We start from the raw sequence: 24804 nt of genomic DNA, 5'->3' as shown, positions 1-24804 counted from the left end.
CTCTACACTGGTGTAAATCCAATCAGCAAACGAATACTAAAATCGAGTGTTAATTACACCGAGTGTAGAAAAGTGCTACACTTCATATGAAACGAAAGGACCTACACTATTAGGACTCAAAATTAATATTCTGATCACTAATAATAATAACAATAATCAATTAACGGATAACCAAAATTTCTGAACCTCGAGAACGTTAAATCGATATTGAGATACTGTTGTTCGTTGAATTCATACATATGTTAACCACGGCGAATGTGAATCACTTGTCTGTGAAGGATAAACTACCCAAACTACAATTGCGCTCGAAATTTGAATTCTGTTTAGTTTTTTCGATGTTCACTATTTCCCAGGCAACTTTTCCAAATTTTTGTTTGGTTGAATCCTTAAACAAAGTATGAGGAAGGTTTCATAAAAAAATAAATAAAATCGGTTCAGCAGTTCTCAAGTGAATGATTACAACGCAAAAAGGGGCATATGATGAAGTGAAGTGAAGTGTTCGAATTGTTATGTATTAAGACAGTATGTATTAATTGGATAACATTTCATAATGATATAATTAGACGTAGAATTGTAATTAGAGATCCTCTGCTGAAAAAAAACAATATGCTTTCCGAATATTAATTTAATTCTTTCAATTGCACATTTGAATGAATTTCACGCTTAAAATAATTGTTTGTCATTTTTTTATCTTCGTGATGGTGAATTGTTCATAATTCATCTGTCAGGCGTATTTGTTAATTTTGAAAAGATTCTAATTTATGTAAGTCAGCTATATTGTTTGTTTTTACAATGCATAAAGAGCGTTCATATTGTTGCATAAATGTATAGCGTAGATTTTATAACGCAGGATCGTTTCAGTTCTCTCCATCCAAACGTTTTTGGAGTCTGATCAAAAGCAAACGTATCACAGTGGTAGTAATTACGTAAGCCCTTCCGTGCCTATCGAAGGGGACCAATTAATGGCATGAAGCTCTCATTTGTATATCCTGAAATTGCCGACAGTAATCGATTCCGGAATTTAAACTGTTATGTGGAGGATTAGCATACGTCGAATTGAGGAAAAGTAATAAAGCTTCTGTGAGACGGCCAAATAATCCCATAGTTGGGTTTGTAGGAGTTTAGATGGTGAGAACTGATCGAAATCAGACTCTTTTGAAGATTGAAACGATTTCTTCAAAACTTCTCCAAGGTTACCTGTGACTGGTGACCGACCTAAGGACAACGGCTCATTTGAGATAGAACACCGCTAAATGAATAGTCCAAGATCCCAGAGCGACCAGACATAACTTATTTTCACACATATGTAACTTTAGGATCTCAGTAGAGTCTCGTGTGCTTTGAATACCTGCGAACTTGTGGAGCTTACCTAGAGACACCTGGGCAGATACCAGGTGGCAAAGGTAACTAAAAATAGGTGTTACTTAACTTACTTTCACATGGCTGATTTTTATATTATGTTTTATATTATATTTATAAATGTTTTAAAGAATATTATTCTGAAGTTATATTATAAGAGGCAGACACTTTCCATGGGCCAAAACTCTTGCCAGACGCTTCGAATCTGCCTAAAAAATAAATGAACTTTACTTATTTTCTTCTCGATCTTATGATACAGGCATCATAAACTCCTATTTTCAAAAAAAAAAATCTTATTAACCAAAATTTCGATTATCCGAAATCACTTTGGTCCACATTATTTCGGATAATCGAGACTGTACTGTACTGCAATCGATTGCTGCAAAACCTGGCATCATTTACGAAAATATAAAAGAAATATTCTTTCAATAAGAGACATACCTGTCCATTAACTATTCAAGAATTCGAAAGAAAATACTACCCCATTGTATCGGAATTAACAAGGGACTATGAAATGAATGCAGCCAGTTAGTTTATTGTGCATAAGTATGTATTGTGTATGTGCAAGAGTTGATACTCTAAAGGTGCCTACAGATTACTCTGACGTGACGTGGGTTCACGTCATAATGCGCATGATTCGAAAATCTAACACAGGATTTCGCATGAAAGCATTAAAATTATTCTGACGTGACGTTGGACCTGCATTCCCACTCCATGTCACAATTTGAACGCTCCTCGCAAAATCGTATGTTAGATTTTTGAATCATGCGCATTATGAATTGGTCCCAAGTCACGTCAGAGTAATCTGTAGGCACCTTTAGGTATGTGTATGTGCCATGTGCGAGCAATGTATAGTATACAGTAAAGGGACCCCAAACAGATTGTGAAAGGGTTACCATAGTCTCACTCACTCTGAAACGCATGCTTAGTGCTCTCGCGCTCACACTCCCGGCTAAATAATTTTCATGTTTAGGTAGGGGATGTTTGGTCACTACTATTAGTCTGAATGAAATATAACTTTTTTATAGTAACTTCAATGATATATTTCAATATCAGACATGTGAAAATAAGTAAAGTTATTTTTTGTGCAGCTTCAAAGCGTCTATCAAGAGTTTTGGCCCATGGAATGTGTCTATCACTTACAATATAACTTCAGAATAATATTCTTTAAAACATATATAAAAAACAGCCATGTGAAAATATGTTAAGTATCACTCATTGTTAGTTACCTTTGTCACCTTGTATCTGCCCAGATGTCACTAGGCAAGCTGCAAAAGTTCCCAGGTATTCGAAGCACATAAGACTCTACTGAGAGCCTAAAAATCTGTGTAAAAATAAGTTATGTCTGGTCGCTCTGGGATTTTACTCTAGAATGAGAATAATGAAAAAATGATCATGCCTAAACAGGGAGGTATGCATCTGAATTTATCCTTATTATTCAGGAATATTTCAAAGCATGACATGATTTCTAGAAAAGGCGCAGAATATAATTGTGAAATTTTTCATTCCTCTCTATATAAAAGTATAAAGACGTTATTTGTGCAGTCTAAAAATCAACAAATCTTCCATCCGATTGCCATAGATTGAAGATTTATAACTGGAAAAAGTTTATTTCGGAGCAAACCTCCATTGACGACGGTGGAACAAACCAATTACGTGATATCTGAATTTTTTATGAATTCGTGACCATTGTAATAAAGAAGTCAACGATATCGTGGAAAACTCGATCTGTCGATTTTTCCTCAAACGACCGAATTCCTTTGCGACTTTCTGTTAAGTACTACGTGAAATGAGACCTGTGAACAATGCTCTCGCATCTCGAGGACTTCACTTTTCGACATCTAATTGATACTTGAGCGGCCTTAATGAATCGCTCAATTTTTCGAACTTCCAAGATCGGGCGAGAGCGATTCGTCTTTCTTTTCATGGAAGTTCGAATTAATGAAAAAGTTAAATTGAAGTTGAGTCGTTTTGAGTGACGAAAAATGAAAGATAACCGAGAGAATTATGGGAATTCAGAACGTGATTGATCAGTATTTTTGACAATCGGGGAATTTCGTATTAGAGTTCCGAGGAAAATGATGCTTCCTGTTCAGAAAAGTATTAAGTTCATCCCGAAGTGTTTCAGAACTCATCCAGAGATAATTGGACGTTTAAGGTTTCTGATGAATATGATGAGCAAATTTTCAAATCTAGAAGGTCATTTGAAATTGTACTACGTACTACCGTGAAGTTGAAAATTTGCCTACTTGTTTATGTGTGCAAACTGCTGAATTTTTTTAAACGTTTTGTCTTTATATTTAATGTTTCAATAACTCGAAATATTTCATCGAAGTTTTTACAATCTTGATATTAGCTCAAAACATTTATACAGAAACTGTGAATGTAAACAACGTAACGTATTTAACCACTTACGGCCGGTTTCATAATCAAACCTAAAGTCCCTTTAAACTTAAAGCCTCCTTTAACCTTATTAAAATGACAGTAACGTCCAGTTTCATAATCAAATTTGAAGTCACTCTAAGCTTAAAACTTCCTTTAGTGCCATTTTTAGTAGGGTTGAAGGAAGCTTTAAAATTAAGGCGACTTCAGGTTTGATTATGAAACCGGCCGTCAGGAAGGAAGCTTCAAGCTTAAAGTGACTTTACATTTGATTATGAAACTGGACGTAAGAATATTGATTTTTATCAAATGGATATCGACCGTGTTCCGCCCTTCACTCACAGTTATTATAATACATAGTTATTTTGTCAGAAAAAAAGTGTTTTTTCTAATATCTCTAACGTCCAGTTTCATAATCAAATTTGAAGTCACTTTAAGCTCAAAGCTTCCTTCAGTGTAATTTTTAGTAGGGTTAAAGGAAGCTTTGAAATTAAAGCGACTCTAGGTTTGATTATGAAACCGGCCGTAAAACTGACAACTTATAACTCTATGACTGATGAGGGTATATAAATGACGGTTGTCTACCTGTTTATACCTGGCAACCTCTAGGAGTACCAAGGGGAAACTAGGTAACCCATGTTTCCCTGATTCCTCATGTAATATCCTGTCGACTTATGCTCGATTTTCATAAATAACAAATGAGGGTAGTAAAAAAAAATGATGAAAATTAACATTATTCAACACTATTGGCCTCTGATTTAGCTAGGCACCCATTTGCGATCTATCAATGCACATATTGTCTAACTTATGACGTTTGTCATCATTAAATAACATATGAGGGTAAATATTTCTCATATCGTATCTCGTACTATTAAATTGGTCTAAACATATAGACTGGTTATGCAGATCATTATCCTCTGTGTGCTTTTCTATAGGGGTGTTATCAAAACACTTGGATTTTCCAACCTTGAAAAAATTATATTATGGAGTTTTTGAATCAATAGTTCGATATGGGATTGTTTTATGGAATGGCAAGGCGACTCAGTGACAACATGATACTACAGAAGCGAGTTCTAAGGCTCATTATCAAGATGATGACTACTGAATCATGCAGGGGCAAGTTCAAGGAAAATCGAATTCTAACAGTACCAGCTATTCATATTCAAGAGTAGGTATGTTTTAGACATTCACAAAAACAGAGAGCACTTTGTCAGTTTTCAACCTAGAATCCATAATACTCGAGCATTGAAGATATTCTACCCAAAACACCATCTAGCTTCTACAGAAAAAAGTGCCTCCTCATCGAGCCTTTTTAGTTTTCCTGTGTCGGTGTCGATTCTTTGAATGTTGGGCATTTGCTACGCACAGGTCTCATTTTCACAGTTTCAGTATCTTCATTGACTTCTCCCAGGCAAACCTTTCCTTATGGCACTCAGGGGGGGTTAACTCCCTTGAAATGATTTTTTTCGGGCAGAAGTAGTGACATCTATCGAGTTTTTTCCTTTTAAATATCGACGAATAGATATCTTAGAGTAGATTTCTTCACGAATATCTATTTAATACTAATAACCAGCAACTTTGATTGAGAAAGAAGAAAAAGAATAAAAACAACAACAATGTGATGGAAGTCAAAACTTTTGACGTAAAAATGGTAAAAATGGAAAAAATTATTTGAGAAAACCGTGTGTGGCGGGATATTTAGCCAAAACAAACGATGAAAGATATTATAATGAATGTTCGGATTGCTTGGAAGTAATTAAGGCATAGGTATAGCTATAAACCCACTACATAATTCTTTAAATGAACATTTAATATTATTTTTCATCGCTCAACTCTAAATATCATCGCCAAAATAACTCTTTAATAACACATTTCAAAATTAAGGATGAATTAAGGGGGCAAGTAGATGTTGAGGAGTTTCGAGCCCAATATGAGGAGGTATTATCTTCTTTTTTTCCTATAGAAATTTTTCAAATCAGATGTTACTAAATCTACAAATTGAAATTTTCATGGGGGGTTTCAAATCTGCTGCGCATCATTACTAATTTATGTCGGAAATTAGATTGTTTTCGGCATAAATTTGTGATGATACGCGGCCGAAATTTCATCTTGAGGTATTAAAATTCAAAACAAATGAATTGGCAGTTCAGTAGGCATCTGTAATTCTGGTAGCAACGCTGCCAAAATCATGCCGGCGAAAAAGGAAAAAACTCAATAGATGTCGCTCTATAAGGAAACAAATTCAGACAGAGAGTTGCGCATCTATAGGTTATCTATGATGGCACTTTCCTTTTGGCAGCTTCCAGGATGTCAGACTCCTGTCATTCATCCCGACTTTGCTTTGTTGCCTCGAATTCTATGTGTTGGATTAGGTAGTGCTAACTCTTGCCTGGCTTCTTGTCCATGGCCACGAAGTCTATCCAAGAATGCCTGAACAGCTAATCGTTCCATTACGTTTTTCATTGTGTCTGGATATGTGAGATGAACCAAACGTGCAATGTCAGGTTCAAATGCTTGAGAAGCTTCGTCCGGTTTCTGAGAACGATATTTCAGCTGGCAGTGTTGTACATGTTTCAAATGTGCCTGGCCATGAAGAAGCTATAAGTGTATGATCAGCTGAGCCGATCATAGTCCTTTTGTTTTTGGTCGGTGAGGGTTCGCTTCTCTGCGCACTGCAACCGTAAGCCTTTTCTTTGCGTTATATCCGTTTGTTTTGACTGCTGCTTTAAACTGTCGGCGATACTTTATGCCGAGTTTTTCTGTCGAACTGTGTTGGTTTCATAGAAAGTTTCTTGTTTTCCGAATTGACCTGGCATCCTGCATGACGTTTTTAAATTTATCCAAGTGCAAACTCAGTTCTAGCAACGCCTTTTTTAACCATTTCTGTGGTGTGCGCAATTTAATTTTTTTTTCCAGTTTACTGATCGTTTGGTTCAGTTTGTTCATTTCTTCCTCGAAATCATTTTTAATTTTCTCCGCATTTTTTTCTCTTCTATAAGATTCTCCATACCAAAAGTTATTTACGTTTATTTCACTAGCTCCTCTTTCAGGCTTTCCACAGCTTCTTAATAGTTGTTACAAGGTTCCTTTCCTGCAATTCCTGTTTTAATTTCACGACCTCTACCTCCAAATACAAGGCGCCCTTTCCTTGTAGACACATTTTGTCTTCGATCAAGTTATCAATCTCTCAAACAATTCTGACCACTAAGCGAGCACTTATTTGTTTGAGAATCTGACTCTCTGACACCACCGTGATGAAGTTTTTTCAACTAATTTATACCATACACTAATAATTGAATGCACTACTAACCAGGGTAGGTATTTACCGAGATTTTACACAACAACACCAATTAAAGAATTTCAACACTTATTAGTTTATACTCGTTGGTGACTCACCTATTTACTACCTATACGGATTCCTATCTTAGCAGGTAGCGTTTATATCACCAGTTTTTTTGGGAATATTTGGGGATTCGAGCAGCTTGTCACGGTTTACGCGCGAACGCAGCCTAGTTTATTTTCAATGTATCCAAATATATCTATACCTATTAATTCGAAGTGGTAATTCATCCGTCATTGTAGATGAGGAAAAATTGAATTTGGCAAATTATCAGAAAAATACCAATCAAAATAAGAAATAATTTCATACTTTTGTTGCAGAAGTTCTCAACTACACTTGCAGAAATCTCACTGGTAGGTAAGTTTAAATTATGGAAACATATTATCTTTTGTATGGAAAACGGTTGTGAATGGAAGAAAGGAATCCGAATTGAATATTCGCTCATGAAAAAAACCTTTCAGAGGTTAATTCAGGACGTATTCAGAAGTGGCATTGATTCCCAGTAGAAATTCTTTCAATCGGTTGAATAAGGTAGATTCTTTTGGAATTCACTGTGCCTTTCACCCTTATAATTCAGCTTTTAATATCAGAACTGAATTACAAGACCAAAGGACATAGTAAAAGTGTTTAAGATCGTTTCTTTCAATATTCAATCGCTAACCAAACTGAAGGGGAGTGAAATTCGCAACTAAAAATATGCAGAGTATTTATACTATGGTTGGTTTTAGTGATGCGGGTGTAAATGAATATAAAATGAAAAACTGGATAGGACAATTTATTCTTGTTTATGGCATCAATCCTAATTGAACATATACCTCATCTTTTTCGCTGGGAATGAATAGTCCTAATGTTATGATCCCGCAAATATCCTCCCAAAAGTTTTTCGTAATTTTGATCTTTGGAAATATTTTCAAATGAGAATAAAATAAAATAAAATATAATTTGCGGCAGAAAACATACGATTTCTTCACAATATACATCTACCAGAGACATCTTCTCAGGTCACAAAAATTTTCCTTCAAAGGTGTACAATTTGGTCCACCCTGCACAAGTACCATCCAATATATTCCATAAAAGAGGAATCTAACAATGTAATGTAATCTTTATTAGTTCTTAGAGACACGGTACAACAATACAATAGTGTGTACTTCCTTTTTAATTGACTTCTTATGACTGAAACTCTACTCTGCACATTTTGCTGTTCTTGAAAATTTTAAGAATGTGTGAATTCATAGATGCGTTATATAGTAATAATGTACCTACGCAGCTTATGGCAAATAGGCGGTATTGACCCCCACCTGGATTCCTGTACTCCTATTTATCGATTGCTGGATTGGAGTTACGCAGGTACGGCAGTTTTGAATGTGCCGGACCTGGTTTATTTTGTCGACAGTATAGAAATACCTATCAAATTCATCTGAACTGATTTTCGGTGGTATTATTTGAGTTTAGGATAAATGTTATTTGTGCATTCTTCTTTGCTGAAGATTCTATGTTGTAAATTCCAGATGGTTTATTACAGAATCAGAATCCTTTTAGTAATCATTCGATATTTCCTGAATGTTCATTTCTTCGATAACTCAATAACTAAGACCCTAAGGACTGGTTGTTCAGTGCAGGATTAAAGTTAATCCTAGATTAATTTTGGCATTTCCGTTCAATTCTGTCACGTTAATCTAGGATCAACCCAAATCTCGGCCTAATCCTGTACTGAACAACCAGGCCTAAGGAATCCACAGTGATTCTCAGAAAAAAAATGGGAAGATAAAAAGATGAAGAAAAGGATGATAATAAAAAAAAGGAAGAAATTAATCAGAAGAGATAAAACGAATCCGCAAACCCCTCTGGCGGCGGCCACCTCAGACCTCCCTAAGGGGTGCTTTCCCCAAAAAATAGTACCTAACTATCTAACTATGTGTTATTTTTGAACTACTTATCGTAAATACATAGTTACGGATTCCTGTAAGCTAAAGATCACTAAAAACCTCCAGAATTGCAATTATCCTATAAGCTTATGAAAAGTTACAGATTGGCTTACAGATGAAAGCAGAATATCACCGTAAGATCCATACATCGCAACCATCGTGTTTTTCTGCATCCACATTATGCCGCTCGACAAAGCCGGTGTGTATGTGGATGCACCGTCGGTCGGTCTCCATCAAAGGAAGCCAATGGAAATGTATGTGCCAACCTCTGGTCTCGAGCGGTTTCAGTTGCATTGTAGACTGTGTACACATACAACCATGTTAATGTGGATGCGTCTTCTCTCGTTGGCTGTGCCGATGAGATTTGCCGATTGGAAAATCCGCTCAGCACACAGCGTATGCATCTTAAAAGAATCTACAATTAATGAAGCGTTTTGTAAAATATAATTGTTTAAAATTTCTCAATCTGGACCAACATGATGTCTTTTTTAATTCCCAACCTGTTTTTTTTTTACATAATACTATATCAAGCGAGATATGTGAGAAAAACTGAGGCATGGAATCTCCGATAAGAATTATATTATGAGGAATGGCGTGCAAATAACGTTTTGCATCGCTAATATTAAAAAAAGAATCAGTTGAACCGCTCTCCTTCTATTCTGGAGATTTCCAGCTTTTTCCTAACCATTATCGAATTATTTATTTTACGAGTTGAAACAAGCAAGTGATTCATCAATTCAGCATTATTGAGAATGGCAATTTCTCAATTTTTGTTCATAACTCAGAATCAGGAAATGATAGACCGCTTTTGTTTTCAGATTTAAATTAGTCAGAAGAAAAGAGCTCGAGAATGTGTCACCCGTCATCTCCTAGCTCTCATACATCTCGAGATCCTCTCAGTAAATGACAAATTTGCCCAATCTGTACCTGCTGGGCAAAATTGGTGATACCTGAACTGCAACTTTTTTACCCAACGAGATAGAGACAAATGAATGTGCCATTCATGTCGTATTTTTTCGAGAAAATAATAATGCCATCAACTGCATTCCTCTATCTTCTTTTGTTTTCGTTACAACTTTGGTCATTATCTCCGTTCCTGTTTGTGCTAGGATGTTGAGATCAAAACATTATACAGACACTTTTTTGATAGCAATCCAGTGACGTACTATGATTTTTTTCAACAGGTATATTTGCTGAGCTATAACATAAAGTTGTGATTCTTCTTATGGAAACAGTCGTTTAAAATGACCTAGGTAGAATCGACATTTTTTTCCCGTTTGAGAAATATATGATACGTCATACATCGCCCTCAGATTCGTTCAGATATTATGAAAAATATAGTAGTTTTTATATGAATTTTAAATGATTGAGTATTATGTAGGCTGAATCACAGAAAAATATGTCTCTACGCATGGTTTTATTATTATTTTGCGTTTGAATACTAAATTCAATCCTCCATGGTTTGATCTTGGCTTAGAACATTTTGTCGTTATTGGCGGCATTCTGGAAATATTACGACGAATATGTTATGTTAAAATGTTTTATTTTGGCGCATGAGGATAATAGGTTAGCAAGTGATGCATATTTCCATTTTTACCCCGAACGAAATCAACCAAATGTTAGGTATTTCAAACAGTTGGCACATAAGTTTATAAGGCGAAAGATATATAGGCACCTGAGGAGAGATCAGGCATTTTAAACGACTGTTTCCTTGAAAAAAAACAGAACTTTATGTTATAGCTCAGCAAATATACCTATTGGAAAACATCATAGTACGCTACTGGATTGTTATCAAAAAAGTGGCTGTACAATGTTTTCATTTCAACATCCTAGCACAAACAGGAACGGAGATAATGACCAAAGTTGAAATCGCCCAAATTTCCATTTTGACCTATAACTCGAAAACAAAAGAAGATAGAGGAATGCAGTTGATGGCATTATTAGATTCTCGAGAAATACGACATAAATGGCACATTCATTTGCCTCTATCTCGTTGGGTTAAAAAGTTGTAGTTCAGATATCACCGATTTTGCCCACCCTGTACAAGTCAAAGGAATCGTCATCAAATTCAAATAGGTTCATTGATGACACAAATGAGTTTGTGCAAGTATTACCATTCGAGATCTGATAAGAAAGTTCGATTAAAGATTAATAGGCAATTCCATGAGCATAACTGTGTACCTATCCAAAGCCATCCAGCAAAATGCAATGAATCTTTTATCGGCCACTCTTTCGGTCACAATGATACAATATCGTAGGAAATACCGATTTCTGATCAAATATTGATATTATTGTTCGATGATTGGATGTTGCGGATACATCGTGGAATGCTTTTCATCACGCTCAGTTGGCTTTGTTTTGTTCGGCAACCATTCAAATCGCGAACAATACCAACTAATTGCGTACGCTGTGCAAGGTTTATTATGAGCAAACGAAGCTTTCAGCACGCACTTGATTATTTCATCAGAAAGCCAGTAATGCGTGGATTTTCTCGTCAGCATCCAGTCGAAATGACTCCACACTGAGAGAATCGGCATTTCAAAATTGGGAACTAGCAATTTTCGTCTCGTTGGACATTTTGTCCCGGCGGGTTAGTCAATAGCGGAAGCCGGAAACTATTCATGCTGTTTTTCGTCAGAATGATCATGGAAACAGAATTGCTATGTACTTCACCAGCCACAATGACCTCTCTGTGAAGGACCGATTTTAATGATCTAACGAATTTAATGAATATTGCACGAATGCAATATAGTTTGGAAGCCCGAGAGGCAAATTCGGTATTTACTCGAGCGTGTCAGATTAATAAGGGGAGATACCTTGGACCCTGTAGAGTACATCTCCCAAAAATTAGATCTGTATATAGTGGCAATTGTCTAGGACAGCCTGTCAGAATAGTAAAAAAAAAACGATCATTGTACATACTCGAGCATGTCAGATTAAGATATATGTGGTTAATTACATGTTGAAAAGTATATATCCTCTTAATTTAACAATTCAATGTGTGGAAGGACGCCAAAAAAACATCACGTGTACATTCTCGAGCGCGGTTGCTTTTTTCTCATATTGAAGCTAATGATTCAAGAATAACGGAAAAAATATAATCTGACAGTTTCAGCAAGCCGAAACACAAAAAATTGGCCATAAAGGTCACATAAATCAGATTTTTTGAATTATCTCCTCTCCTGGGCTTCAAATTGTTTCCGCATTCATTATCAAAGTTGTCGGGCATAATATATTTTACAAATTTTGTCCGAAGCAATAAAGAAAATTTGAAGCAGACATGACGAGTTCTTTTCCATTATCTAACACCTCCAACAATTAAGATGGATAACAGATTTGAATTTTTTCTACGTCGGAACGCTAGATATATGACGATGAATGTACATCAGACTAGGTTTCTATATTGACCTTGGCCTTTCGCATGTGTGGATAAACTCCTCGCCCTTATCACCCTCTAACTCGAAATCGGTAAAGAGTATGTAAAATTGTTTCAGACAAAAGTTCTATATAGTATATCCAAATCCAAGAGGCCAGCGGTAAACATTGCACCATGCAATGATCACGCGTCAAGAATGTGATAACGCAAAGGTGTACTAATAAATTTTATTCCGAGAGCGTTATATTTTAAAACTTTTTATGTGTTCCAGTTCCGGTGAAAAATATGTACCTATGCTTATCTACGAGTCTCAGTAATGAACAATTAATCTAAAGTTCCCACTTTAATACATACTATGTATATAAATGTGTTACAATATTTTTTGTAAAAGTGACTAGTCCGTAGTGTCGTCAGAAGATGCAGAACTTTCTTCTAAGTTGACGATGACTGGTGTTATATCATCCATAATATTATCCAATTTCCACATGTTCACCTCAACTTTTTGTTTGACATGTTCCACACACTTTCTCCATCTTTCGGAAGTAACCCGTGAGAGAGCCTCTTGAAAAAGATTTTGGACGTCAGTCATTTTAAATGTGGTGTTTTTATCTGCCACAAAATTCTTGACATCGGCCCAAATCAATTCAATAGGGTTCAGTTCGCAGTGGTAGGGCGGTAATCTAAGAACGGTAATATTTTGGGCCTTTGCAGTTTCATCCACGATGTATTTTTCAAACTTTTCTTTGTTCTGCCTGACTATCTTCAACAATTGCGCTTTTATGAGGTCAGGGGTGAAATCAATATTTTTTTCCCTCAACCATTGTTGGATATCACTCTTTCTGAATAGTGTGTTGGCGTTTTACCGTATTTAATATACGTAGAGCTAGTGTGGACTGTAATTTTAGAGATGTTGCGAAAGCAGACACAAGTACAGATTTCAAATCAGTAAGAGACTGAACATAAAATGTCTTACCGACAGCCAATGGTGTTGGGGGCTTCTTTGAACTTGCAGGCCGGGAGGGATCCCTCAAATATGACCAGTCACTTTCCATACACTGGACACTGGACGTATTCTGAATGCTTCAATTGAAGCTAACTAACTCTAAAGCACTGTCTCTATCAGTTACTAAAAATTTGTTCAGATGAATGCGGTTTTCACACAAGTTAAACGAAAAATATCGAATAAGCGAAATCACTGTCTGATTTATCAAAAATGCGGAGATGCAATAGCTATCGAAATGCACTGGTGCAGTTTCTTAAGACAACTGTTCTTTTTACAGTTTAACACCACAAAAAAGGGTTTCATTACATGTGGATGCGTGTTTTTCCAAAATGAGACATTTATAGTTCAGCAACTCACATTGCGAAAAACTGCATTGTGGGTTGCGGACACAACATCCTCCGCGGGCGAGAAAAAATGACAAAAAAATTTTGAAATAAGTGAAATACAATAATATTATAGGTAAGCGAAAAAACATAAACCAAAATGAATGCAAGCATCATAAATTACACTCATACATCCTTCTAAGATGGTAAGGGACATAATTTTACTAAAGGTCTGTCGAATACACCTTTAGACGTTTTAACAGACGCGACTCGAGGTACATCATCGGTACCTGGATAAAATGCAATAATTCGACCTATAGACCAACGGCAAGGAGGGTTATTGTCGTCTTTAATCAATACTAGTGTTCCCAAATTCGGGGGAGCAGTAAAAGTCAACCACTTTGAACGCTGTTGCAGCGTATGAAGGTATTCTTTGGACCACCGAGTCCAAAAGCTTTGATGCAACTTTTGTAGCAACTGCCAACGACTTAGACGGTTGCTTGATAAATCGGTTAGATCGGGTACAGGCAAACCGGAGAGAGGCTCCAGAGTGAGAAAATGTCCTGGCGTTAACGCATTCACATCTTCAGGATCAGATGAGAGCGGACTTAGAGGGCGAGAGTTCAGAATGGACTCTATCAAACATAAGAGCGTGGAAAATTCCTCGTAGGAGAGGAGTTGTTCGCCCAATACCCGTTTCAGATGGGTCTTAACAGATTTCACACCGGCTTCCCATAGTCCGCCCATATGGGGCGCAGAAGGTGGATTGAAATGCCACTCTATTTGTTCGCGAGAGGCAGCGTCACGCATAAAAGAATTTATTTCGCGATAAGCACCTACAAAATTTGTACCACAATCGCTGTATATATGGTTACAACGACCACGTCTCGAGATAAAACGCTGTAGAGCGGCCAAAAATATTTCAGACGACAAATCTGAGGCGAGTTCTAAATGCACAGCCTTGGTGCTACAGCATATAAACAAACATATATATGCTTTAGTAGTTCTTATTCCACGGTGTCTACTCATGGAGACGGAGAATGGGCCAGCGTAGTCAACGCCTACATGAGAGAATGCTTTCAACTGTGAAATTCTAAACCAAGGAAGATCTGCCATCGGTGGCTGAAACGTGCGAGGATTGGATCGAAAGCAACGTGTACACTTCGATATACAAGAGGAAAAAGCTCTTCTCGACGACATTATCCAAAAGCGTTGAACCAATATAAAATTTAGCGTTCTTCGACCAGCGTGAAGATATTTCTCATGATAGTAACGAATGATTAAATTAGTCAGAGGACTTTTACAGGGTAAGAGTAATGGATGCTTCGCTTCATAGTTTAGTGAGGAATGCACTAGCCTACCTCCAACCCTTAAAGCTCCAAAATCATCGATAAAAACATTGAGGCGGCGAAGAGATTTCGAAAAAATCTTTGATCGAAACTCCTTGAAAAACTCTACACTTTGTGTGCTTTTCACCAATTTCAAAAGGGCGTCATTCAGTTCCGATGAGGACAACCAACCAAGTCTTCGTTGTGACTTGGGATGGCTCAAATTATGCTTAAAACGCAAAATGAAACCAACTATGCGGATCAATTTAGAAAGCGATGAGTAATTTTCGGTGAGAATATAAAATTCATCTTTAGGCGGTTGTGTAACAAGAAGAGACAAAGGTTCGATTACCACTTCCTCTTCATGATATTCACTAAAAACAGGCAATTTCAATTCTTCCCATAGAAGTGAAGGTCCACGGAACCATAATTCATTGCACATGAACTCAGATGGCAATAGCCCTCTGGATCCTGCATCGGCAGGATTATTTTTTGTGGGAATATAACACCACTTCGCGTAAGGGATCTTGGACTTGATTAGGGAAACTCGGTTGGCCACAAAAATTGGCCATTTATGCTGTTGACCATGAATCCAACCCAAAACTACTTTGGAATCTGACCATTCAACTAAATTACTGAATGCAAGCTGACATTGTAAGGTCTCTTTGACATAAGATAAAAGCTTTGCTAAAAGAGCTGCAGCGCATAATTCTAATCGAGGTATTGTGATCTTTTTCAAAGGAGCGACTTTTGTTTTAGAGCACAAGAATTTGCAATATATTTGCTCATCATATACAACCCGAATATAAGCGAGGGCACAGTAACCCTTTTCCGAGGCATCACAAAAGCCATGCAACTCGTATTTAGCATCAGAATTTCCCTCGAAGAGTTTTCTGACAATCTGAAGATTTGATAATTGCGATACTTCTGTTTTATATCTTTCCCATAAACGAAATATTTCGACCGAAGGCTCATCATCCCAACCTATCCCGGCGGCCCAAATACGTTGAATCAAGATTTTTAGAAAGAATGTAACAGGTCCCAAAAATCCGATGGGATCATAAATTCTAGCCAACTCTGACAATAAATGACGCTTTGTGCATCGTCGATCAATAAAACGAACCGAAAAATGGAAAGAGTCCGTAGAGGGACGCCACTGCATTCCTAAAATGCGTAGGGAGGCATCCTCTTCAGTCGATTCAAAGAACCTTTCATTTAAAGAAATATGCGATTCTGGAAGATCATCTAATACAGAAAGATCATTTGATGAGAATTTTCGTAGCTCGAATCCACCCAACAACAATAATTTAATTAACTGCGTTTTTAATTCGAGTAACTCTTCAATGGTTTTACAACCGCTTACAATGTCGTCAATATATGTATCCCTGTCAAGAGCTTGAACGGCGAGAGGAAAACTTGCTCCTTCATCTTTCACTAATTGTTTTAATGTACGAAGGGCCAAAAAAGGAGCACTTGATATACCATAAGTCACAGTGCGCAGTCTAAAATCCTGAATGTTATCGCCAGGACAAAACCTCCAAATGATGCGCTGATAATCTTGGTGCTCAGGACTCATCCAGATCATCCGATACATTTGTTTGATATCCGCACTTATGACGTATTCGTGTACTCTGAAGCGTAAAAGTATGGACAAAATGTCACTTTGAAGCTTTGGTCCTGTTAACAAGTGATCATTCAATGATAACTGCGAAGGGCATTTGCTAGAGGCATTAAAAACAACCCTTATTTTTGTAGAAGATCCCTCGCCCTTAACGACGCCATGATGTGGCAAATAATAGGAATGCGGAGGAACTATACCCTCTTCAATGGGTTCCATATGACCTGCGTTTAAATACTCACGCATAAAATCCCGATAGAGAGTATAGAGTTGAGGTTGCCTCAATAAGCGTTTTTCGAGACTCAAAAAACGAGAAACAGCTACATCCCGACTTCCCGAAAACGTTGGCAAAACGTCCCGAAAGGGCAAAGATACAATGTATCTTCCGGCGTCGTCTCGTTTTTGAGTCACCCTGTATATATTTTCACACACTTCGTCATCGTTACACGATGTTTCAGGGACTGAGGGCAACCCTTCAAGTTCCCAAAGTTTTTGAAGATCCTGATTCAATATCTGCTCAGGACTAGAAACAAAAAATGAAAAGGGTGAAGCGTTTATTTGAGGAGCGATTTTCCCCATAACAATATAACCAAATTTCGTATTCATAGCATCAAGTCCATCTGTTTCTCCGTGAATTACTTCCCCTAAAGCAATCTTAGAGAAAACATCAGCGCCCAGCAACAAATCAATGTTTCCAGGTTCATAAAAATGCGAATCAGCCAATTTCAAATGTTGTAAATGGCGAAAAGCGGTCAGGCAGACTCTACTTCGCGGCAATTCGTCACTAATTTTATCTAAAATAACGGCGTCAGTAATCAAAACAGGCTCACATTGATTGACAGGTCGTATAGAAAGAGTGATGCAATCATAATTTGAACTTGTTTCTAACGAATTCAAACTTTGTATCTTTACTTCGATGCGTTGTTTAGGTAGACCTAAAATATTTGAAGCCCTTTTCGAAATAAATGACATCATAGATCCGCTATCAATTAACGCTCGCATCACATGAAAATTCCCGTGACTATCACATACTTCAACCAATGCTGTAGCCAACAAGACCATTGTAGTTCTTTTAACAACACCTGTGGCAGAAATTACCGTGTTAGGCGTATTATTTTCAGAACTAGTAGAAGGCTCCGAACCAATATTACTCGATGGATTGTTCGATCCAAAGTGTAAAAGCGTATGATGCCTGAGTTTACACTCGCGGCAAGTATTAAGAGACCTACAATTGCGTAAACTATGAACGGAGCTCAAACAATTAAAACAAAGTCGTGTATTTTTACAGAAAGTGTGGCGCTCTTTCGGGGATTTTTTCAAAAAATTTGGACATGCAAAAAGCTGGTGCGAATCTTTACATAAAGGGCAAGTTATCACCGTATCATTCCTAACATTTGAAAAATGAGAATTCACCCTTTTGTTTTGCGGAGTAAATTTTTGAGAAGTTAAACCCTTGTTAGTATCAGAGGAGGTTGGAGATTTCAAGGATTCTATAGCGCAACAATATTTATTCAGAAACTCCATTACAGTCGAAAATTGAGGAATATCTGAAGACCCATATTCAAGTTCAAACCTCGTTATCAAAGAATTATCCATGCGTTTGAATAACATTTGAACCAAAATGAAATCCCATTGATCCACCGGAAATTTCATGTGTTTTAATGCAGCCAAATGTTCAGTGAAGGTATCGAGTAAATGACGCAACGTACTAGCATTATTAGAATTAATTTTGACTAAATTTTCTAAAGCCTCCCAATGAGCTTGAGCCCTTAAGCGTTTGTTAGAATAACGTTGTACCAGTGAATCATAAGCTATGTGGTAGTTATCACGAACCATGGGCAATGTACGTACTAACGATAGCGGTTGACCTTCTAGGGATGAAATTAAATAATTGAATTTTTCAATTTCCGATAAACTTTGATTATTGTGAACCAGAGCGTCGAATAAATCCAAAAATGTAGGAAATTTAGTGAAATCCCCATTGAATTTTCCAATTTTTATTTCTGGTAGTCTAATATTGGGTGAATGCGTCTGAGGTAACAGGCTTTGCTTCCTATAACTACTATTCAACCCCATCTCCTCCATATCAAAAAGCTCAGAAAAAATAGTTCTCACAAGGAAGAAATCGTTTTGAAATTGAGATCGTATCGTTTCCTCAGCTGTCATATCTGAACTCTCGTCAGCTAATAATCCGGTTAACACATTGGTATGCTGTTTATTGAAATCTTCCCTGAGATTATCGATTTCTCCGAAACGTATTTTGAAAAGCGTATGTTTAGTTTTATCCGATTTAGCTTCAATGGCTAAAGCTTTCAAGGTTTCCATTTCAGAAATAGCAATGGCTCTGGTTAGTTTGGCCTTTTTCAAACGCGTATCAGTCATGATGAAATATATTATATGAACAGTAGCGTAAAGTAAACAAGTTAAGTCCAACAATGGATGAAGGAGCGAATTCAACAAATGCGAATAGTGCGAAGAATATTTCAAAAGGTAATTCGAGTGATTTACGAAGAGCGGTGCGATTTCAAAGCGTAATAATTTCAAAATTCGAGCAATTTATCCTCGGAAGGAAAATCAAAATGTGTTGACTTTGTTTATATTCACCCAACGACCGGTGAAAGCAGACTAGTTTGTCAAAGCGAAATGCGGACCAATCAAAGGCTGCGAGAAAGTCACCTGAGAGAAATTGGATTTGCGTGAGCGCGAACAACGTACACTTGCGCCTTGAAAATTTTCAAGAACTCCAACGAAACAAGAGAAATACAAAATGCGACGCAAAAAAGATTTCAAAATGGAGATCTATGAAATGAAATGCGTATGAAAAGATGTAGGTATTCTAGGAACATTAACGATTAAGTTTGCGTTTTTCAAGTGGTTCACTGCCAGATAAATCACGAGACAAATCAAATAACCCTCCGGCCGCGAAAAAAAAAAGAAAAAAAAAAAAAAACCTCAGCAGAAAAGATATATGAATGTTCAGTAATGAAACCTGCATTCAAAATGTACTCCAAAAGACCTCTGAAGGAGGCCCGAAAGGACCAATAAATGTTGGCGTTTTACCGTATTTAATATACGTAGAGCTAGTGTGGACTGTAATTTTAGAGATGTTGCGAAAGCAGACACAAGTACAGATTTCAAATCAGTAAGAGACTGAACATAAAATGTCTTACCGACAGCCAATGGTGTTGGGGGCTTCTTTGAACTTGCAGGCCGGGAGGGATCCCTCAAATATGACCAGTCACTTTCCATACACTGGACACTGGACGTATTCTGAATGCTTCAATTGAAGCTAACTAACTCTAAAGCACTGTCTCTATCAGTTACTAAAAATTTGTTCAGATGAATGCGGTTTTCACACAAGTTAAACGAAAAATATCGAATAAGCGAAATCACTGTCTGATTTATCAAAAATGCGGAGATGCAATAGCTATCGAAATGCACTGGTGCAGTTTCTTAAGACAACTGTTCTTTTTACAGTTTAACACCACAAAAAAGGGTTTCATTACATGTGGATGCGTGTTTTTCCAAAATGAGACATTTATAGTTCAGCAACTCACATTGCGAAAAACTGCATTGTGGGTTGCGGACACAACATAGTGAGTTAGGAATTTTTTCCATTTTCCTTGAATGGTAAGGAGCATTATCTAAAACTACTACAGAATTTTCCTCCAATTTAGGAAGTATACCCTCAAACCACTTTTCGAAGGACTGACCATCCATTTCTTCATGGTAGTCACCAGTTTTTTTGGATTGGAAAGTCCAGAGTCCTCCAGTTAAAAAACCAGTGTCACTGCCAATATGACATACTATAATTCTCTGCCCTTTGCCTGGAAAAATATATTCACTACATTTGAAAAAGAATGTTGAAATTGTTCTTCACCAAAAAGGTACTTACATCAAGTTTCACAAAACTTTGATTGCTCGATCAACAATTTGGCATTCGATTTCCCGAAGGAAATCATTGAAACTTTCATATTTCCGAATATATTGGAGGAGTAGCAGTTGAGAATCATTAAATGGGCGTGAATAGATAATTATTTGGTGCAATAATGATATTCCGAATGCTTATGACCAACTTATCGACTGAAAACTAATTGACGTTCATCCGTCAATCCATCGTTGATTCTCTGATCAAGCTTTATGAAACCGAGGTTCAAACGAGGGTTAAACTCAAAATTCAAGACCTTACCAGACGGATTTTTCAATCCAGTAGATAGTCCAGCAAGTAACGCTTGCCGAGAAGATGTAACCGTTTCATCGGTCCACACTTTGGATTTAGTATGACCGGCATTTACCCAAGTTTCATCCAAGTAGTAAATCTTCCTGTTTTCATCACGGAAGGCCCTAATTTTCGTGAGATACTTTCTTCTCCAACATTTAATGTCGTCACGATCCATTAAAAAACTGTTGCGTTGGCGACGTCCATATTTGAAATTAAGTTTTTTCAATATAATAGAGAAGGTACTCTTCTTAAAATTTGGCAAATTCGAGTCTTCATTAACTATTTTTAATACTTTCTATATAGTCGGGTGTTCATTTCTGAAGAAAAACTCGTGAACTTTTCGCCGTATTACATTTTTATCGAAATCTGATAAGGACTCCCATTTGGTGGTCCGATTTTGATTTGTTGCCGGCTGTGATAGAACACCGGAATTTATGTATTCAGAAATAATTCTCCTTACACTTCGAGCTCCAATGCCAAGTCTCTCAGCAACTCGGAGTTCTACGTCCTTTAAACACATTCCTGCATTTTGAATCATCTCAATTTTATAAGTATTCAAAATAATTTCTTTTATCTCGGCACTGAAGTGTCGTTTCAGACGTCTCTTTTTTGGAGGACTTAAGTCAACACGCGATTCCTCAGCAGTATCAGTACTTGACATTATCTTAAATGCTTGTAACTTGAATAACTTGCTACAACTGTAAACCAATTTACGAAAGACAAAACAATGAATGACCTCTGCAGTTCTGCACAACAATTCGCATACAAAATGAATCAAACGTAATGCGGTTCTGCGGAGAGTGGTTCTTACTTTCGCCTGCACACATGGTGTTCCTAAAGCTTTGACCAATAAGAGGAGTACCTCAAATACGATCACGCGTTCGTCAGTTTGTTTACGCTGGCCTCTCGGATTTGGATAGACTATAGAATTTTATTATCTACAATTTTCATAATGAATACAGAAACTATTCGACGTACAAGAAGGGTGATATTTGAAAAAATATGCCTTGTTATTTTCTTCAAAGTGTCAGATTAAGAGTACCCCCCTTGATTAGAGTCAGATTGATGCGTCAATACGTCTGCAAAACCGGTATTAACCATCTGTATAGAAATCTGATACGTTCGAGTATGTACATGTAACGATTTTTTTTTACATTTTCAAATGACCGCTGTGACCTTTCGTCATGTTCAAATTGTCAGTCTCTTGAAAAGTAGCTTCCTTTGGGTCCAATCAACGTATCCTCTAAATATCTGACCCGCTCTAATTTTTTTTTTATTTTTTCCTTTTTCAACTTTCCGTATTTCCAGCCCCACCACGCAAACTGTCAGATTAACATGAATTTATTATCAGAGACATGTAGGGCATATACAGTTTCTTAATCTGACACACTCGAGTATGTACAGTCGACGATTTTTTTTACATCTTTAAGAACCTGCAGAACCTTCTTTTTTTACCATCTGATTTTCGAAATCCAGTAGGTCCCCACGACGCTCGTGTAAATCCCGATTTAGCATCGTAGCCTCTCCAACTAATAGATATTTCAGCCGCAATGAATATTGGTTTCTGACATTCGGTGCAAATTTATAAATTACACACGAATGATACTTGTAGTTTGTTTAGGGATTTATATAGTCAAATGGGAAAGAAAACGGCAACGGTATTGGAACGATCACGAAAGTAGGCAGGCAAAATTGCTAGCATAGCCAGAGATGGAATTCCAAGTACTACAAGACCAATTGGCAGACCTCCTAAACGCTGGAAAGACTACAGTGTCTACATCCACCGAGGACTGAAGTGGAAGTTACAAGCCCTAGGCTTAAATCAAGATGAAAAAAAAAAAACTGCGACCTTAAGGTCTATTGGGCCCCCCATCCCAAGTGCTCCCTATACAGATAGCCCTCCAGCACCAGAGTTCCAAAGAACTTCAGTATCTGAGAGTGCTTCAAGCAGGCCGAGTACTCATTCCTCCTTTAATTTTCTTGTCCAAGACATTCCTTGCGTATGCTTGCAATGGCGGGGCATTTTGTAAACAGGAGGAGGAATTTCCTCCTCTTCCCCACAGAAGCTACCCTCATTAGTTTTTGATAAGCCTATTCTCATATGCTTCTTAAGGTAAAAATGTCCTGTGAGGACATTGTGATCCAATCCTTCTAGGATCTTGCGGTTTGAAAATGTAGGAACTTTCTGCAATGATCCATTCCTGGAAGATAAGGTAGGTCTAGTCCAGTTTTTGACCACAGCATTAAGGGTGAATGTGTAGAATGTTAATTTGAAAGTTCTTCAATATGGGGTTATTTGGATCACGTCATCGAGGGCGAATTGGATCACTTTTTTGAAATGATTTATTTTATGTTAGAGATCAATAATGCCTTTTCATTGTAGATGGTTCGCACTTATCAAGAGAAAACAAATGAGGGAGCATGATCCCAGGAAATAATGAAAGAAAGCGCAAATAAAGTCCTGACCAAACAGTTCACAGAGTGTTAATTTATAATATGAATATTGCTATTCATTATAATGATGTTGATGATTCCAAAGCTATCATCCTTATGAAACTTCTCATTTAGTCAAGTGTTATTGGGGCGAATGAGATATTTCTGTTGTTCTGGTTTTTCCTCAGAATTTTGCAGAATTTATGGATAATTTAGATTTTGAAATTCTTATTGTGCAGCTGAATAGTTAGGTGCTCATTATTATTTCGTCAGTGAAAGTTATATCTATTGAATTTGAAAATGGCTTCCGGTTAGGGTCTACCCTATTCATTTTATATATGACATTACTTCCATTCATCTTCGGTTTTTTCATAATGTAGCTTAATTTTTGATGTCCTGAATAGGGCTGTTTTCTTTACATTTTTCGGTGTTATTTCCGAAGAAATCTCGATATCGAGTAAACAAATATACAAAGTTTTTAATTCTTCAATAAATAAGCCGGCATTTTGATCGACAAGCCATTTCCGTACTAGAGTAGCATGGACTTGTGTCCATTTTCAGATATATCGAGAAATATTCGTTTCAACAATTTTTTTTTCTGAAGAACTTTCGAAAACACCTATACAGGTTAATTTCAACTCCTCATAGGTACAGTGGGTAGTTGTAAAAATTTTGTTATGGGTGTATCAACTAGGTTGTCATGTCTGCCGAATTTCGTCGGTTCGTGGGAGAAAAAAACAAAATTGTTGAATTGATTATCCTTTTGAAGTGATCTGAAAAAAGCAGGATAATTCGAGAAATATTAACATGAAAAATTTATTTTTTGGCTTAGTATTCCGTTCATAAAGTAAAGACATCTATTTATGAATCACCGAATCATGGAATTATGCATCCAATGACACCAACGTGTATTTTTTCGGCAACATTGTTCCATACCTACTATAGGTCCTTAAATTTGGTTCAATTGTCACATTTTCCTTGCAACATTACATGTGTTCCTAACTCAGATGTTACAATTATTTCTTGTTTGATAACCATGCACTTCGCACTCATGAGGTAATAGATTTTCTCAATTCGATGAAGAAGTGCTATAAAGCATCTTTCATGGACATATCGTCATTTTGATGTGATGGTTCAAGTAGGATTTAAATGATGGTTGGACAAAATTTAATAGTAATGGGGCTGAAGGACCTCAGGTCGATGGCCATTAAAATTAACTTTTTCTCTCTCTTCTCTCTAATATTAATGTCAGTTCAAAGAAAACGTATAATTTTGACCCATACAATGGGTCTGGGAAATATACCATTAATGGAACGTTTTTTGAGGCTTCTACTCTTGCGTAAGTGGGGGTGACTTTGTTGAATAGTCATCTCTGCAGGAACCATATGTCGATGTTGAGTTTGGCTCTTCTTATGGAGAGTCTTTCGTATTTTTCAGCCAAATGCACCATATCGTGTGGTAATACTATGTGGGTTGTGGAGTATGGCTAACTAGC

General features: G+C 37.0%; 1 protein-coding gene across 2 annotated transcripts in view; it reads left to right on the top strand.

The window, feature by feature from the left end:
• Positions 1 to 24804, top strand: part of LOC123308467 (lachesin) — a 422460-nt gene that overhangs the window by 83058 nt on the left and 314598 nt on the right. For both annotated transcript variants that reach the window (XM_044891126.1, XM_044891127.1), the window contains exon 2: positions 7402 to 7434. In XM_044891126.1, coding sequence (XP_044747061.1) covers positions 7402 to 7434 — 33 coding nt within the window. The remainder of the gene's footprint in view (positions 1 to 7401; positions 7435 to 24804) is intronic.

The sequence above is a fragment of the Coccinella septempunctata genome, chromosome 2, assembly GCF_907165205.1.
Source record: "Coccinella septempunctata chromosome 2, icCocSept1.1, whole genome shotgun sequence".
Lineage (NCBI taxonomy): Eukaryota > Metazoa > Arthropoda > Insecta > Coleoptera > Coccinellidae > Coccinella > Coccinella septempunctata.
Note: the sequence above shows the minus strand (reverse complement) of the source record. Positions and strands in the feature narration are given on the sequence as shown.